Genomic DNA, 14,748 nt, shown 5'->3' on the forward strand with positions numbered 1-14,748 from the left:
AGAAGTAAATGTTGATTTATTTGTCGTTTACTTACGTATATAAGTAACGGCTCTTCTGCAGTATTTCACAATCTTTCCTAACCCTAACTTAGTATTTTAACTAGGTATTTCACGATTTCACCATTTTTACTAAACCTAACTAAGTATTTCACCATCTTTTCACTAAACCTAATTAAGTATTTCACCATCTTTTACTAAACCTAACTAAGTAGTTTTGTCTTAGTTGTTTCCTGTGAGGACTGAAAATTATTTTGAAATGGCTGTATGTGTAACGAGTGGAAATTGACACGTGTTGCTGAATTAAAAATAAGAAGTCATCTTTTATCTAAGATATAATACGAACTGACAAAGAGCTTGTATGTAGAAATTACTGACTGAAAATAGTGTATTTAAGTTTCCATGGCTGCTTCACTTCCAGCTGCCTCTGCATCATATCGAACAGCTGTTTGTTGACGTGGCTGTGGTTATTTAGACAGTCTGTACTGTCTTTGTTGTTTATATGCTCGTCACCATTGCAAAAAGATAATTAATTGATTGAACTGTACCCACAAGCACGACCTGATTAATCTGACTGATTAATACAAACACAGCAAAACTGCTGGAGGATTAATGACACCTTTGCATAAATAAACAACGGGACTGAAACCCTGTTTAGTCAACAGACAGGATTAAAAAGATTGAGGTAGTTATGTTGGTGCATTAATAGAAATATAATCATAAATTACATCTGTTAATCCTCTCTATGCTTAATTTAAGGAGAACCTAGAAACAAGTATTTATATACGAATGCAAAATATTCTATATTTCAATATCTAAACACAGTATGCAGTGATTTTATTATACTTCTGAGTAATTGGATTGCAGTCAATCCAGTATGAGTGAAGCAGCCGTGGTGGTATTGATTGATCCTACGGTATATATGTGAAATCAATCAACTGCATCTTATCCATCATCCAATCAATCAAATACAAATAACTTTTGTTGTTTGTTTAAAGGTCAATATAAGGGAGTGAATATATTGGTTTTAATATAAAGCAGTGCATAATAATATCACAATAATGTAGGAAGAGAACATAGTTTGGGTTGTTTTTATACACAGAGGACTAAGAAACGATTGTAAAATGTGTTGTTTACCTCAAAGATGTGATGGAGGTTTTTTGGTTTGCATGAACCCGCAGGACTCTGCCTTCATCTTTTATTAATCCTCTTTGCAATATTTAACATTTTTGGAATGCGGATGAGTGGCATAGTGATGTTGTATACGTCTGTGGTGTCGACCTGTCAATCAGTGTGTAGCCCCGCCCTAAAGCATCCCCTGCTTTATGGTCTGTTTGACTCTAAATGGAGCATCATTTACTAAATGAACATCATGCTGTATTGAAGAAGACTTGAAACTAGAGATTGAGACCATAAACTCATGTTTACAATGTTTACTGAGGGAATAAATCAAGAGAGAAGTAGAGTCATTTTCTCATAGACTTCTATACAACCAGAGGAGTCGCCCCCTGATGGACAGTAGAGAGAATGCAGCCTTAAGACACTGTTAGGGTGGGTCAGTGATATCAACTGATGTGAGGCTGAAGAGGAAATTAATATTATTACGACAGGTGCAACATGCTGTTTCGTTTGTATGTACAGAATCATTTTTATTAGTGTGTGCAACAAACACTGATTTAACACTTGTCAAAAATAACAACGAGTCCCAACTCCCATCCCGACACAGCAGACATCGATGTCCTCTGTGAAACCTTCGCCCCTATCGAGCACATAGAGTGGCTCCTTCCTGGTATCGGAGATCCAGCCATGATACTCCGTCAGCTCGCTGCCAGGTCTTCCCCTTCACCTCCTGACCGCTGAAACAAGGGCAATAAAATTGAATTAGCCAAGCAATTCATCTGCAGAATGGACAGGACATTTTTTAGCAGTAATTTACCGGAGCATGCCGGGCGTGCAGTGAAAAATATGACTCAAGTAATGGGCTCCATTTGTGCTGTGCAAAATAACTTCATCAGCAGGTTGGCCTGAGGGTGAAGGAGTGGAGATAAAGCAGACAGATAAATAAGACAGAGGGATGGAGACGGAGGAGAGGTCGTCGGTTCTCTGGAGACGGGAAAGATTCATAGATGTGTTCTCTATCAATAATGTAAGAGAGAGAGAGGAGGGGAGGAAGAGAGAGGGAGGCACGACAACCGAGGAAGAAGAAGAGATCGAAAGAGGTAAAAATAAAGAGGAAGTAATGAGAGGTGAGAGCTGGATGCAGTGAAATGTGGAGAAAGCCACAGTGAAACCATGACGATGTTCTTATCGACCCGAGTTCTCGCACATTCACTTCAACACAATTCAATTCATGGAGCTTTATTGATGTGATGAGACTCTCTCTTCACTGTGCATTAAGAGTGTCAGTACAAAACACAGCATCAGTACGTCTTAACTAAGACTACGGAGATAAGCACAGCGACTGAAATGATGCTAAATGTCTTAAAATATCAATAGAATAGTGTTAAAATATCTGTAATTGATTTAAATGTTTCTGTGACAAAAACATTGTATTTTAAGCTTTACATTCATGCATACTTGAGTTTATGTTTTCTAAAAGGTTCTCATCAGATCAGGAGTTACAGGACCATTAAGGAAAAAATGGAACTTTATAAAAGCAGAAATGTATTATGGGACGTTACATAATATGATGTCATGACATAGTTAAATGTGTTGTAGAATCTGCCATCCGGACTATTTCATTATTAATTATTTTTATCATTATTTGATTCAGCCCAAAAACTGTGAAAAGGTTTGTTTCATGTCTGTTTTTACATTTTGAAACAGCGTAACAAATGTGCAGAAAATGTCGGAAATATGCTTCATATTATTCTATATTTTCTGCTTTCATTGCATCTTCGGTCATGCCAGTCACAGCTATGTTTGCACCCCTAATATGGAGAAAATGATAAACAGTAAGATAATGATTTACAAATGGATATTGAATTTTGCATTGTGTTAAGTCCAGTATTTTCTGTTTTTGCTTTGTTTTGGTCTCCACCAACTCCTAAAATAAATATCTGTCTCTTTAAAAGCTAAATGCTGAACTGTGTTCAACAGCTATTCGCCAACTTAAGTGGGTTTTGAGAGTTTTTTCGCTGCCTCTTTTGCTATAAACAATACTGATTAGAAATGAAACAGTAGTGGGCTGTAAACTCCAAACAATCAGCTGAAAAAAACTGAAACGCTTCGTAAAACAAAGAATTAAAATGTTAAATATAGATTAGTGAAGCTTTGAGTATATTTCATTTGATATACATATAAAAGAAATGTAAAATAAAGACATTACAATTTACAGAGCAGCAGAGTACGTGAGAATATTAAAACATATGAAAATTTGTTCTTTCACTATGAATCTAAAAGTGGGAATTTACACAATGAACAAAAAGCTTTTTCTTATATAAAGCCTGACCACACAGAGACATTTACAAGAACATCTTAACAGTTTCTCTACAGAAAATCATTATCGCTTCATTTAATTTGAAAAATGAGAAATTCTTTTAGCAGCCAAGGAAGTGGAAAAACTTTTTACTGTTCTTCCCTCTGGGCATCAGTGTATTCACTTTCACCAATGCTGTCTGCTAGAAAATTGTTTTGTTCTGCTTTACTATTCAGCCAATGCCCTTCAGGATTTTACAGAGCAAAAAAATTATGCACTTACACACACACACACACACACACACACACACACACACACACACACACACACACACACACACACACACACACACACACACACACACACACACACACAAACTTGAAAAACAATGTGGTAACACAGTATAAGGAACTGAGTGTCTTTGTTGATATCACTTCTTCCCCCTCACCATCTGCTGGAGACTGAATACTGGGGACCCGCAGACCTGACTCACCACCTGAATAAATGCATTTCAATGGACACACACACACACACACACACACACACACACACACACACACACACACACACACAAAGACAAAGACACACACATGGTACAGTGGAAGGTTTTGGTGATCAAGGCAGAGGGTTAGAGATTAAACAGTGCGTCAGTAACTCGGTAGCTGCTTCCTTGTTCACTTTTCTACAAATAATGAAAACTCAAAAGGTTTATTAGAATAGCCGTGTATCCATTCATGTATTTTTATGTGCATTTTTAAGTATCTCATTAATAAAGCTCTTTAAAAGCAGCAAAATTCACTAAAACTTCCTCAATTGTGAAACAAAAAGGTTTTAGACTCGCCTGAGGTAGTTAATGTCGAAAAGGTGAGGATGGATTATATTAACGACTTTGGAGAATCAATTTTGACTAAACGAACATTTTACCCTCTAAACACTGTTTTCTTTTAATCAATCGCCAAAAATACCCTGTTTACCAGTGTACCAGTGTTTAGTCATCAAACACATCGTGTGTGACGAAAGCTTCCGGAAGAAAAAAAGCAACCAAATCAAAGCTTAAAATTGTGATATTCCGTCATTAACACTTTATCTTACATATCTTGTTGAAAATTTCACCACAAATAAACCAGTAGCTCTTATCAGACCTTGTAAAAAACATTTAATTCTAAGCTCCTCAGCATAACTAGGATGCCATGATGAACTCTTTGGACTTTTAGTTAAATTGTCAAAGAGTCAGTTATTCAAAGGTTGTGTGTTCTAGTCCCATCAGAGTTGACCTTTAGGTTTAACAAAATGCATAAATAACCCTTTAAACTTAGGGATTCTTGCTTGAATGAATTAATTCATGCTAAATTAATGAACATAGTGCTAGTAAAACCCAAGGTTTTTGTGTTCAAGTCCCACCACATTCAAGTATTACATGCAGACAGGTGTAACCTTTTCCACCGTAGGAGTACATGTTGGATTTATCCCCTCGTTCTTTGTTTTCTATTTTTTTACGATCATAATTCAAGACTGACAGCGACTCTGTGGCGCAATGGATAGCGCGTTGGACTTCTAGTTAAGCTGTAAAGTAGTTATTCAAAGGTTGTGGGTTCGAGTCCCACCAGAGTTGAAATTTAAATTTAACAATTAATGACAAAATGTAGTAGTAACCCTTCAAAATGTGTGATTGCTGCTTGAAGTAATACATTCATGCTAAACTAATGAACTTAGTGCTAGTAAAACCCAAATGTTTTGTGTTCAAGTCCCACCACATTCAAGTATTGCATGCAGACAGGTGTAACCTTTTCCACCGTAGGAGTACATGTTGGATTTATCCCTTCGTTCTTTGTTTTTTATTTTTTTACGATCATAATTCAAGACTGACAGCGACTCTGTGGCGCAATGGATAGCGCGTTGGACTTCTAGTTAAGCTGTAAAGTAGTTATTCAAAGGTTGTGGGTTCGAGTCCCACCAGAGTTGAAATTTAAATTTAACAATTAATGACAAAATGTAGTAGTAACCCTTCAAAATGTGTGATTGCTGCTTGAATTAATTAATTCATGCTAAACTAATGAACTTAGTGCTCGTAAAACCCAAAGGTTTTGTGTTCAAGTCCCACCACATTCAAGTATTACATGCAGACAGGTGTAACCTTTTCCACCGTAGGAGTACATGTTGGATTTATCCCCTCGTTCTTTGTTTTCTATTTTTTTACGATCATAATTCAAGACTGACAGCGACTCTGTGGCGCAATGGATAGCGCGTTGGACTTCTAGTTAAGCTGTAAAGTAGTTATTCAAAGGTTGTGGGTTCGAGTCCCACCAGAGTTGAAATTTAAATTTAACAATTAATGACAAAATGTAGTAGTAACCCTTCAAAATGTGTGATTGCTGCTTGAATTAATTAATTCATGCTAAACTAATGAACTTAGTGCTCGTAAAACCCAAAGTTTTTGTGTTCAAGTCCCACCACATTCAAGTATTACATGCAGACAGGTGTAACCTTTTCCACCTTAGGAGTACATGTTGGATTTATCCCCTCGTTCTTTGTTTTCTATTTTTTTACGATCATAATTCAAGACTGACAGCGACTCTGTGGCGCAATGGATAGCGCGTTGGACTTCTAGTTAAGCTGTAAAGTAGTTATTCAAAGGTTGTGGGTTCGAGTCCCACCAGAGTTGAAATTTAAATTTAACAATTAATGACAAAATGTAGTCGTAACCCTTCAAAATGTGTGATTCCTGCTTGAATTAATTAATTCATGCTAAACTAATGAACTTAGTGCTAGTAGAACCCAAAGGTTTTGTGTTCAAGTCCCACCACATTCAAGTATTACATGCAGACAGGTGTAACCTTTTCCACCTTAGGAGTACATGTTGGATTTATCCCCTCGTTCTTTGTTTTCTATTTTTTTACGATCATAATTCAAGACTGACAGCGACTCTGTGGCGCAATGGATAGCGCGTTGGACTTCTAGTTAAGCTGTAAAGTAGTTATTCAAAGGTTGTGGGTTCGAGTCCCACCAGAGTTGAAATTTAAATTTAACAATTAATGACAAAATGTAGTAGTAACCCTTCAAAATGTGTGATTGCTGCTTGAATTAATTAATTCATGCTAAACTAATGAACTTAGTGCTCGTAAAACCCAAAGGTTTTGTGTTCAAGTCCCACCACATTCAAGTATTACATGCAGACAGGTGTAACCTTTTCCACCTTAGGAGTACATGTTGGATTTATCCCCTCGTTCTTTGTTTTCTATTTTTTTACGATCATAATTCAAGACTGACAGCGACTCTGTGGCGCAATGGATAGCGCGTTGGACTTCTAGTTAAGCTGTAAAGTAGTTATTCAAAGGTTGTGGGTTCGAGTCCCACCAGAGTTGAAATTTAAATTTAACAATTAATGACAAAATGTAGTAGTAACCCTTCAAAATGTGTGATTGCTGCTTGAATTAATTAATTCATGCTAAACTAATGAACTTAGTGCTAGTGAAACCCAAAGGTTTTGTGTTCAAGTCCCACCACATTCAAGTTTTACATGCAGACAGGTGTAACCTTTTCCACCTTAGGAGTACATGTTGGATTTATCCCCTCGTTCTTTGTTTTTATTTTTTTACGATCATAATTCAAGACTGACAGCGACTCTGTGGCGCAATGGATAGCGCGTTGGACTTCTAGTTAAGCTGTAAAGTAGTTATTCAAAGGTTGTGGGTTCGAGTCCCACCAGAGTTGAAATTTAAATTTAACAATTAATGACAAAATGTAGTAGTAACCCTTCAAAATGTGTGATTGCTGCTTGAATTAATTAATTCATGCTAAACTAATGAACTTAGTGCTTGTAAAACCCAAAGGTTTTGTGTTCAAGTCCCACCACATTCAAGTATTACATGCAGACAGGTGTAACCTTTTCCACCTTAGGAGTACATGTTGGATTTATCCCCTCGTTCTTTGTTTTCTATTTTTTTACGATCATAATTCAAGACTGACAGCGACTCTGTGGCGCAATGGATAGCGCGTTGGACTTCTAGTTAAGCTGTAAAGTAGTTATTCAAAGGTTGTGGGTTCGAGTCCCACCAGAGTTGAAATTTAAATTTAACAATTAATGACAAAATGTAGTAGTAACCCTTCAAAATGTGTGATTGCTGCTTGAATTAATTAATTCATGCTAAACTAATGAACTTAGTGCTAGTAAAACCCAAAGGTTTTGTGTTCAAGTCCCACCACATTCAAGTATTACATGCAGACAGGTGTAACCTTTTCCACCTTAGGAGTACATGTTGGATTTATCCCCTCGTTCTTTGTTTTCTATTTTTTTACGATCATAATTCAAGACTGACAGCGACTCTGTGGCGCAATGGATAGCGTTAAGTTGGACTTCTAGTTAAGCTGTAAAGTAGTTATTCAAAGGTTGTGGGTTCGAGTCCCACCAGAGTTGAAATTTAAATTTAACAATTAATGACAAAATGTAGTAGTAACCCTTCAAAATGTGTGATTGCTGCTTGAATTAATTAATTCATGCTAAACTAATGAACTTAGTGCTAGTAAAACCCAAAGGTTTTGTGTTCAAGTCCCACCACATTCAAGTATTACATGCAGACAGGTGTAACCTTTTCCACCGTAGGAGTACATGTTGGATTTATCCCCTCGTTCTTTGCTTTTTATTTTTTTACGATCATAATTCAAGACTGACAGCGACTCTGTGGCGCAATGGATAGCGCGTTGGACTTCTAGTTAAGCTGTAAAGTAGTTATTCAAAGGTTGTGGGTTCGAGTCCCACCAGAGTTGAAATTTAAATTTAACAATTAATGACAAAATGTAGTAGTAACCCTTCAAAATGTGTGATTGCTGCTTGAATTAATTAATTCATGCTAAACTAATGAACTTAGTGCTAGTAAAACCCAAAGGTTTTGTGTTCAAGTCCCACCACATTCAAGTATTACATGCAGACAGGTGTAACCTTTTCCACCTTAGGAGTACATGTTGGATTTATCCCCTCGTTCTTTGTTTTCTATTTTTTTACGATCATAATTCAAGACTGACAGCGACTCTGTGGCGCAATGGATAGCGCGTTGGACTTCTAGTTAAGCTGTAAAGTAGTTATTCAAAGGTTGTGGGTTCGAGTCCCACCAGAGTTGAAATTTAAATTTAACAATTAATGACAAAATGTAGTAGTAACCCTTCAAAATGTGTGATTGCTGCTTGAATTAATTAATTCATGCTAAACTAATGAACTTAGTGCTAGTAAAACCCAAAGGTTTTGTGTTCAAGTCCCACCACATTCAAGTATTACATGCAGACAGGTGTAACCTTTTCCACCTTAGGAGTACATGTTGGATTTATCCCCTCGTTCTTTGTTTTCTATTTTTTTACGATCATAATTCAAGACTGACAGCGACTCTGTGGCGCAATGGATAGCGCGTTGGACTTCTAGTTAAGCTGTAAAGTAGTTATTCAAAGGTTGTGGGTTCGAGTCCCACCAGAGTTGAAATTTAAATTTAACAATTAATGACAAAATGTAGTAGTAACCCTTCAAAATGTGTGATTGCTGCTTGAATTAATTAATTCATGCTAAACTAATGAACTTAGTGCTAGTAAACCCAAAAAGTTTTGTGTTCAAGTCCCACCACATTCAAGTATTACATGCAGACAAAGGTTTTGTGTTCCCAAAGGTTTTGTGTTCAAGTCCCACCACATTCAAGTATTACATGCAGACAGGTGTAACCTTTTCCACCTTAGGAGTACATGTTGGATTTATCCCCTCGTTCTTTGTTTTTTATTTTTTTACGATCATAATTCAAGACTGACAGCGACTCTGTGGCGCAATGGATAGCGCGTTGGACTTCTAGTTAAGCTGTAAAGTAGTTATTCAAAGGTTGTGGGTTCGAGTCCCACCAGAGTTGAAATTTAAATTTAACAATTAATGACAAAATGTAGTAGTAACCCTTCAAAATGTGTGATTGCTGCTTGAATTAATTAATTCATGCTAAACTAATGAACTTAGTGCTAGTAAAACCCAAAGGTTTTGTGTTCAAGTCCCACCACATTCAAGTATTACATGCAGACAGGTGTAACCTTTTCCACCGTAGGAGTACATGTTGGATTTATCTCCTCGTTCATTGTTATTTATTTTTTTATAATCATAATTCAAGACTGACAGCGACTCTGTGGCGCAATGGATAGCGCGTTGGACTTCTAGTTAAGCTGTAAAGTAGTTATTCAAAGGTTGTGGGTTCGAGTCCCACCAGAGTTGAAATTTAAATTTAACAATTAATGACAAAATGTAGTAGTAACCCTTCAAAATGTGTGATTGCTGCTTGAATTAATTAATTCATGCTAAACTAATGAACTTAGTGCTAGTAAAACCGAAAGTTTTTGTGTTCAAGTCCCACCACATTCAAGTATTACATGCAGAGAGGTGTAACCTTTTCCACTGTAGGAGTACATGTTGGATTTATCTCCTCGTTCATTGTTATTTATTTTTTTACGATCATAATTCAAGACTGACAGCGACTCTGTGGCGCAATGGATAGCGCGTTGGACTTCTAGTTAAGCTGTAAAGTAGTTATTCAAAGGTTGTGGGTTCGAGTCCCACCAGAGTTGAAATTTAAATTTAACAATTAATGACAAAATGTAGTAGTAACCCTTCAAAATGTGTGATTGCTGCTTGAATTAATTAATTCATGCTAAACTAATGAACTTAGTGCTAGTAAAACCCAAAGGTTTTGTGTTCAAGTCCCACCACATTCAAGTATTACATGCAGACAGGTGTAACCTTTTCCACTGTAGGAGTACATGTTGGATTTATCCCCTCGTTCTTTGTTATTTATTTTTTTACGATCATAATTCAAGACTCACAGCGACTCTGTGGCGCAATGGATAGCGCGTTGGACTTCTAGTTGAGCTGTAAAGTTGTTATTCAAAGGTTGTGGGTTCGAGTCCCACCAGAGTTGAAATTTAAATTTAACAATTAATGACAAAATATAGTAGTAACCCTTCAAAATGTGTGATTGCTGCTTGAAGTAATAAATTCATGCTAAACTAATGAACTTAGTGCTAGTAAAGGGAGAATACTTTCACGGTGGGAAAGCTGTGTGAACACAATGTGTATGCAGCATTTTTCATTTCCTGTGTAATCTACATAAACCGTAAACGTACAATTCAGTCACTTAATGTCACAAAGTGAATGTAATTTAGCAAATAGAGAGTGATTGTGGACACAACCAATCAATGCAGCATGTAGTGTTCCATTCCCCAGCTTCAGTGTGTTTTTGTGTTTGTGTCTTCCTGTCAAACACTTGACACAAGGTGTGTTTTTAAATTCTCTGCTCCAGTGGTCCTCAAATCCTTTAATGACTTTCTCCTGTCTGTTGGTGTTGTAACGCTTCACTGCTCCATCTCATTCTGTCAAAATGTCGTGTCGAACATGACATTTCCCCTCCCTTTCCACAACCTCTGTTTACTGGCTGACGGCGTCAAAATCATTTACCTGTCACATATACATACCTGAATACAAAAAAGATACCTTTCACTTATTTATGTTTTTAATTCAGTCAAGTATCCAGCACTTGCTGCTCATTTTCAGAAGAGTCTTTGGGAATTTACAATAAAATATCAGAATAAGGCATCACTTATAATCTGTCTATTGAGATTGTACATTTGTTATTTAATGTCCAAATCCCCACAAAACTCTTCCTATTCCATCAACGGGTGTTTCAACTAAGATTTATGCTACAAGCCTTTAAAACAACAGACCAATCAAACACAATAAAACACGTGTTAAACACAGATGTATCTAAAAACATTAGTGCAACTGGTTCTTCACATTTCTCACATTTCCACTTCTGTAATGTCACCTAATAGGGGTGGGCAATATGACAAGAATATTCTATTACAATTTTTTTCAGACATGATGTCAATCCACAGTTTTATCACAATTGCCTTTTCATGTTTTGTTTTTCTTGTAAATCGAAGATTTATATCTCAAAGAATACTTGCAATTATTTATCATTTCAGACTTTAATCTCTCTTAAATTTATGCAATCGTTTTGCGTAGATTTATGATTTTAATCTCAGAGAAAACACAAGATTTTTTCTTGTAATTTCACGAATGTAATCTCAGAGAATATCAATTTCTTTTCTGTAAAATTATGAATTTAATCCTTGAGACTATCTAGCTTTCTTCTCCAAAATCTATGACTTCAATCTCAGAGAATACCAAAGAATATTTCTTGTAAATTCATGACTGTAAAATCAGTGATTATCCAGGTTCTTTTTTCGTAAATTTATAATTTTAGGCTCAGAGATTATCACAGTTTTTTTCTCATAAATTTATTACTCAATTCTCAGACAATATCTATTTTTTTCCCCCAAGATTTATGACGTTAATCTCAGACCATTTCTTTGTAAATTCATAATCATGTATTCTAAGTGAATATCCAGGTGGTTCTCTCATACACTTACAAAATTAATCTCAGAGAATGACACCATGTTTATCTCATAACCTTATGACTCATATCTCAGAAAATATCCATTTTTTTCCCCTTAAATTTAGCAAAAAACAACCTGTTGACATATACAACCAGCAGGTCTACTGTTGTGTTGAATCCCTCCAACATGGCCGCCTTTACTTTTTTTCCTCATCACCTGACAATCCTCAGTAATTAAGCTGATCGTTTCTGTGTGTCCAATAGGAGGGCGACTCTCTCGGTGCGATGGAGAAAGTTTGTCGTCAGCTGACGTATCATCTCAGCCCGCACTCTCAGTGGAGGAGACAGGGCCTCCTCAAGAGGAAACCTCAGGCCTGGTGAGTGTCTCTGACTCTGTGTGTGTTCGGTTCAGTGTGTGTCCTCTGTTTCTGTTAACATCTCAGCGTGTCACCAATGTGTCATCATCTGCTGCTCCGTTGGGTGCCATGGAAGAAATCCACTGACGTCTCTTTTATTTTTCTCACCTTATTGTCACCTTCATTGTCTCTCTTTGCCTTTTTATTTCCCTCTCACCGTCAAATAATCCCTTTCTTTATGCAAACATTATTAACCCAAAAATGTATTTTTATTTGCATTATGTTGTTTGTCTAATTCATTGAGTTTTCATTTCTCACCTGCATTATGTAGAAACCGCATTTTGAAGGTCAGCATGCAGCCAAACGAAATATTTATTATATACAGTAGTGTTACACAATATGCTAATAAATCAGGAAAAAAACAATTAATCCACTCGTTTCTCCAGCTTGTTAAAATCACAGCCAGCAAAAATTAAGATTGTTCTAAATATAAAGTATTTTACATTTACAAAACACTGCGTGAAACTTTTATTCTCAAAGAAGCTTTAGTTCTAAAGCATTGCCTCCTTAAGAAATTATTTGTTGTTACCTTTAAGTTATCTATTAAAGGGTAAGTCGACCGAATTGAACACATAAGTGTGTTTACAGGTGTCGGTGATTGTTTGTTTAAATCCGTTGCCGTCCGATTGAAGTCTGATGAACTGCCTTCACTTGTTTCACTTGAACCAGCAGGAATAACATAAAAATCTGAAAGCAATAAAGAATGACTTACTGCATTATATTTCATTATACAGCTGAAGCATCAGACACTGAGAACAATAATAACCATAACATGTGCAATATTACTTTTTCAACCTTGTGCAATATAACTTTCAATATATCATGTGCAGTATAACTTTTTTATTACTTTTCAATATTATTGATAATATTATACTAAATCTCATGCACGATGCTTCTGTTCTATTTTTCTTTTTGTTTGTTCTTCTGATACACTTTATATTTTTACTTTGTTATAATCTTTTTTTTAAATGTTTTTATTATATTTATCCTTCTCTTATTGCTCTTCTATTTATGGACTGGTGTCAGAATTACTTCTTATACACTTAATACTCTATTGTTCATATATGTTTGTATTTTTATTCAATTGTTTTATTCTTATTGTTCAATTTTGATCAATCTCTTGCACAAGCATCAATCTCCTCCTTCAGAGTAATGAAGTTCTATCTTATCCTAACTTATTTTTAATAATTGTAATCATCACCTGCCTCCTATATTTTGTGTTTTCATCCATGCATGAAGACATTTCCACCTTAAATTGGATCATAAAATTTCAACACAATGCAGGAAATGAAATGTTTGAAGCTCAAAAAAACCATCCTCATCCTTAAAGTGGCTTTGTGATCATAATAACATATGCCTACATTTTAATAGATGTGGGGCGTTGCCACAAAACAAAGCCACTGTTCTCTTCCCTCGACTTGCATTCGCTGTGAACCTGATCACTGTGTGACGCTGCACAATCTAAACCTATAAAATGCGTCCTGGAGCGAGCAGATGGTGGACAAATGAGATTTGTAGCACAACAGTGAGAGAGATATGATTCCCACTGCTGTGTGAATGGAGGAACAGTAGGAAAATAAAAAAACACCAGGTGTCTCCTCCTCTGCATCACCGTCTGCAGACAAACACCCGAGTGTAGAGGGGAGAAAATAATCAATATGGGCGAAAAGATTGGATCCCTGCTGAGTGTGTTTAGGTGAGAGTCAACAGAAAAAAAAAAATGTTCAGCAAAGTGAAAAAGCGAGCAACAAAAAGTTGCTGTTAAAGCAGAGTCCAACCTTTTAATGGTATTAGACGACTGCTGGAGATGAGAAATGGAAATGAGTTTGGTTATTATCTTAAGTAATTCTGGACAGTAGGGGTGGGGGTGGGGGGGATTTAATCAACGCAGCACTGCAGTCATCACTTCAGGCTGTCATGAACTCCAGTCAGAGTGATTAGCCAGAGGAGAGAGAGGCCCATTTACTCGTTTAGTCTCGGGGCAACCGGCGAGATTGAATCATCTTTTTCTGTGCGGGACACACGCCATTAACGACACACACACATACACACACAAACACATGTCCACTGTAAATACGTCAGCGTCTCTAAGAGCCAAAAAAAAGGATGAAAAATCTGTATCCAGACCACAGACTGTATATTAGAAGTGGACGTAGTCTTCGTGACGTCACCCTGAGGAGGAGTGACGTAGAGACGCCGTATACGTCTCTGGTGTCGACCTGTCAATCAGTGTGTAGCCCCGCCCTAAAGCATCCCCTGCTTTATGGTCTGTTTGACTCTAAATGGAGCATCATTTACTAAATGAACATCATGCTGTATTGAAGAAGACTTGAAACTAGAGATTGAGACCATAAACTCATGTTTACAATGTTTACTGAGGGAATAAATCAAGAGAGAAGTAGAGTCATTTTCTCATAGACTTCTATACAACCAGAGGAGTCGCCCCCTGGTGGACAGCAGAGAGAATGCAAGTTTTAAGACATGAAGCTTTGACTTCACTCTGCAGAACTGG

The 14,748-nt window shown here is 36.6% G+C and overlaps 1 protein-coding gene and 16 non-coding genes across 17 annotated transcripts in view; all 17 read left to right on the forward strand.

Annotated features, from left to right (window-relative positions):
• The window catches only part of lrrc75a (leucine rich repeat containing 75A), a 44,349-nt gene that overhangs the window by 15,505 nt on the left and 14,096 nt on the right, over window positions 1–14,748 (forward strand). The window contains exon 3 of the mRNA XM_054596903.1: window positions 12,085–12,197. Within this exon, the coding sequence (XP_054452878.1) occupies window positions 12,085–12,197 (113 nt within the window). The remainder of the gene's footprint in view (window positions 1–12,084; window positions 12,198–14,748) is intronic.
• Window positions 4,936–5,027, forward strand: trnar-ucu (transfer RNA arginine (anticodon UCU)). The gene is given in 2 exon segments: window positions 4,936–4,972; window positions 4,992–5,027. It is a non-coding gene; the product is annotated as a tRNA-Arg (tRNA).
• trnar-ucu (transfer RNA arginine (anticodon UCU)) lies at window positions 5,286–5,377 on the forward strand. The gene is given in 2 exon segments: window positions 5,286–5,322; window positions 5,342–5,377. It is a non-coding gene; the product is annotated as a tRNA-Arg (tRNA).
• trnar-ucu (transfer RNA arginine (anticodon UCU)) lies at window positions 5,636–5,727 on the forward strand. Its single transcript is given in 2 exon segments — window positions 5,636–5,672; window positions 5,692–5,727. It is a non-coding gene; the product is annotated as a tRNA-Arg (tRNA).
• On the forward strand, window positions 5,986–6,077 carry trnar-ucu (transfer RNA arginine (anticodon UCU)). The gene is given in 2 exon segments: window positions 5,986–6,022; window positions 6,042–6,077. It is a non-coding gene; the product is annotated as a tRNA-Arg (tRNA).
• On the forward strand, window positions 6,336–6,427 carry trnar-ucu (transfer RNA arginine (anticodon UCU)). Its single transcript is given in 2 exon segments — window positions 6,336–6,372; window positions 6,392–6,427. It is a non-coding gene; the product is annotated as a tRNA-Arg (tRNA).
• On the forward strand, window positions 6,686–6,777 carry trnar-ucu (transfer RNA arginine (anticodon UCU)). The gene is given in 2 exon segments: window positions 6,686–6,722; window positions 6,742–6,777. It is a non-coding gene; the product is annotated as a tRNA-Arg (tRNA).
• trnar-ucu (transfer RNA arginine (anticodon UCU)) lies at window positions 7,035–7,126 on the forward strand. The gene is given in 2 exon segments: window positions 7,035–7,071; window positions 7,091–7,126. It is a non-coding gene; the product is annotated as a tRNA-Arg (tRNA).
• On the forward strand, window positions 7,385–7,476 carry trnar-ucu (transfer RNA arginine (anticodon UCU)). The gene is given in 2 exon segments: window positions 7,385–7,421; window positions 7,441–7,476. It is a non-coding gene; the product is annotated as a tRNA-Arg (tRNA).
• Window positions 7,735–7,829, forward strand: trnar-ucu (transfer RNA arginine (anticodon UCU)). Its single transcript is given in 2 exon segments — window positions 7,735–7,774; window positions 7,794–7,829. It is a non-coding gene; the product is annotated as a tRNA-Arg (tRNA).
• trnar-ucu (transfer RNA arginine (anticodon UCU)) lies at window positions 8,088–8,179 on the forward strand. Its single transcript is given in 2 exon segments — window positions 8,088–8,124; window positions 8,144–8,179. It is a non-coding gene; the product is annotated as a tRNA-Arg (tRNA).
• trnar-ucu (transfer RNA arginine (anticodon UCU)) lies at window positions 8,438–8,529 on the forward strand. The gene is given in 2 exon segments: window positions 8,438–8,474; window positions 8,494–8,529. It is a non-coding gene; the product is annotated as a tRNA-Arg (tRNA).
• trnar-ucu (transfer RNA arginine (anticodon UCU)) lies at window positions 8,788–8,879 on the forward strand. Its single transcript is given in 2 exon segments — window positions 8,788–8,824; window positions 8,844–8,879. It is a non-coding gene; the product is annotated as a tRNA-Arg (tRNA).
• Window positions 9,203–9,294, forward strand: trnar-ucu (transfer RNA arginine (anticodon UCU)). Its single transcript is given in 2 exon segments — window positions 9,203–9,239; window positions 9,259–9,294. It is a non-coding gene; the product is annotated as a tRNA-Arg (tRNA).
• Window positions 9,553–9,644, forward strand: trnar-ucu (transfer RNA arginine (anticodon UCU)). The gene is given in 2 exon segments: window positions 9,553–9,589; window positions 9,609–9,644. It is a non-coding gene; the product is annotated as a tRNA-Arg (tRNA).
• trnar-ucu (transfer RNA arginine (anticodon UCU)) lies at window positions 9,903–9,994 on the forward strand. Its single transcript is given in 2 exon segments — window positions 9,903–9,939; window positions 9,959–9,994. It is a non-coding gene; the product is annotated as a tRNA-Arg (tRNA).
• On the forward strand, window positions 10,253–10,344 carry trnar-ucu (transfer RNA arginine (anticodon UCU)). Its single transcript is given in 2 exon segments — window positions 10,253–10,289; window positions 10,309–10,344. It is a non-coding gene; the product is annotated as a tRNA-Arg (tRNA).

The sequence above is a fragment of the Anoplopoma fimbria genome, chromosome 1 (assembly GCF_027596085.1).
Source record: "Anoplopoma fimbria isolate UVic2021 breed Golden Eagle Sablefish chromosome 1, Afim_UVic_2022, whole genome shotgun sequence".
Classification (NCBI taxonomy): Eukaryota; Metazoa; Chordata; class Actinopteri; order Perciformes; family Anoplopomatidae; genus Anoplopoma; species Anoplopoma fimbria.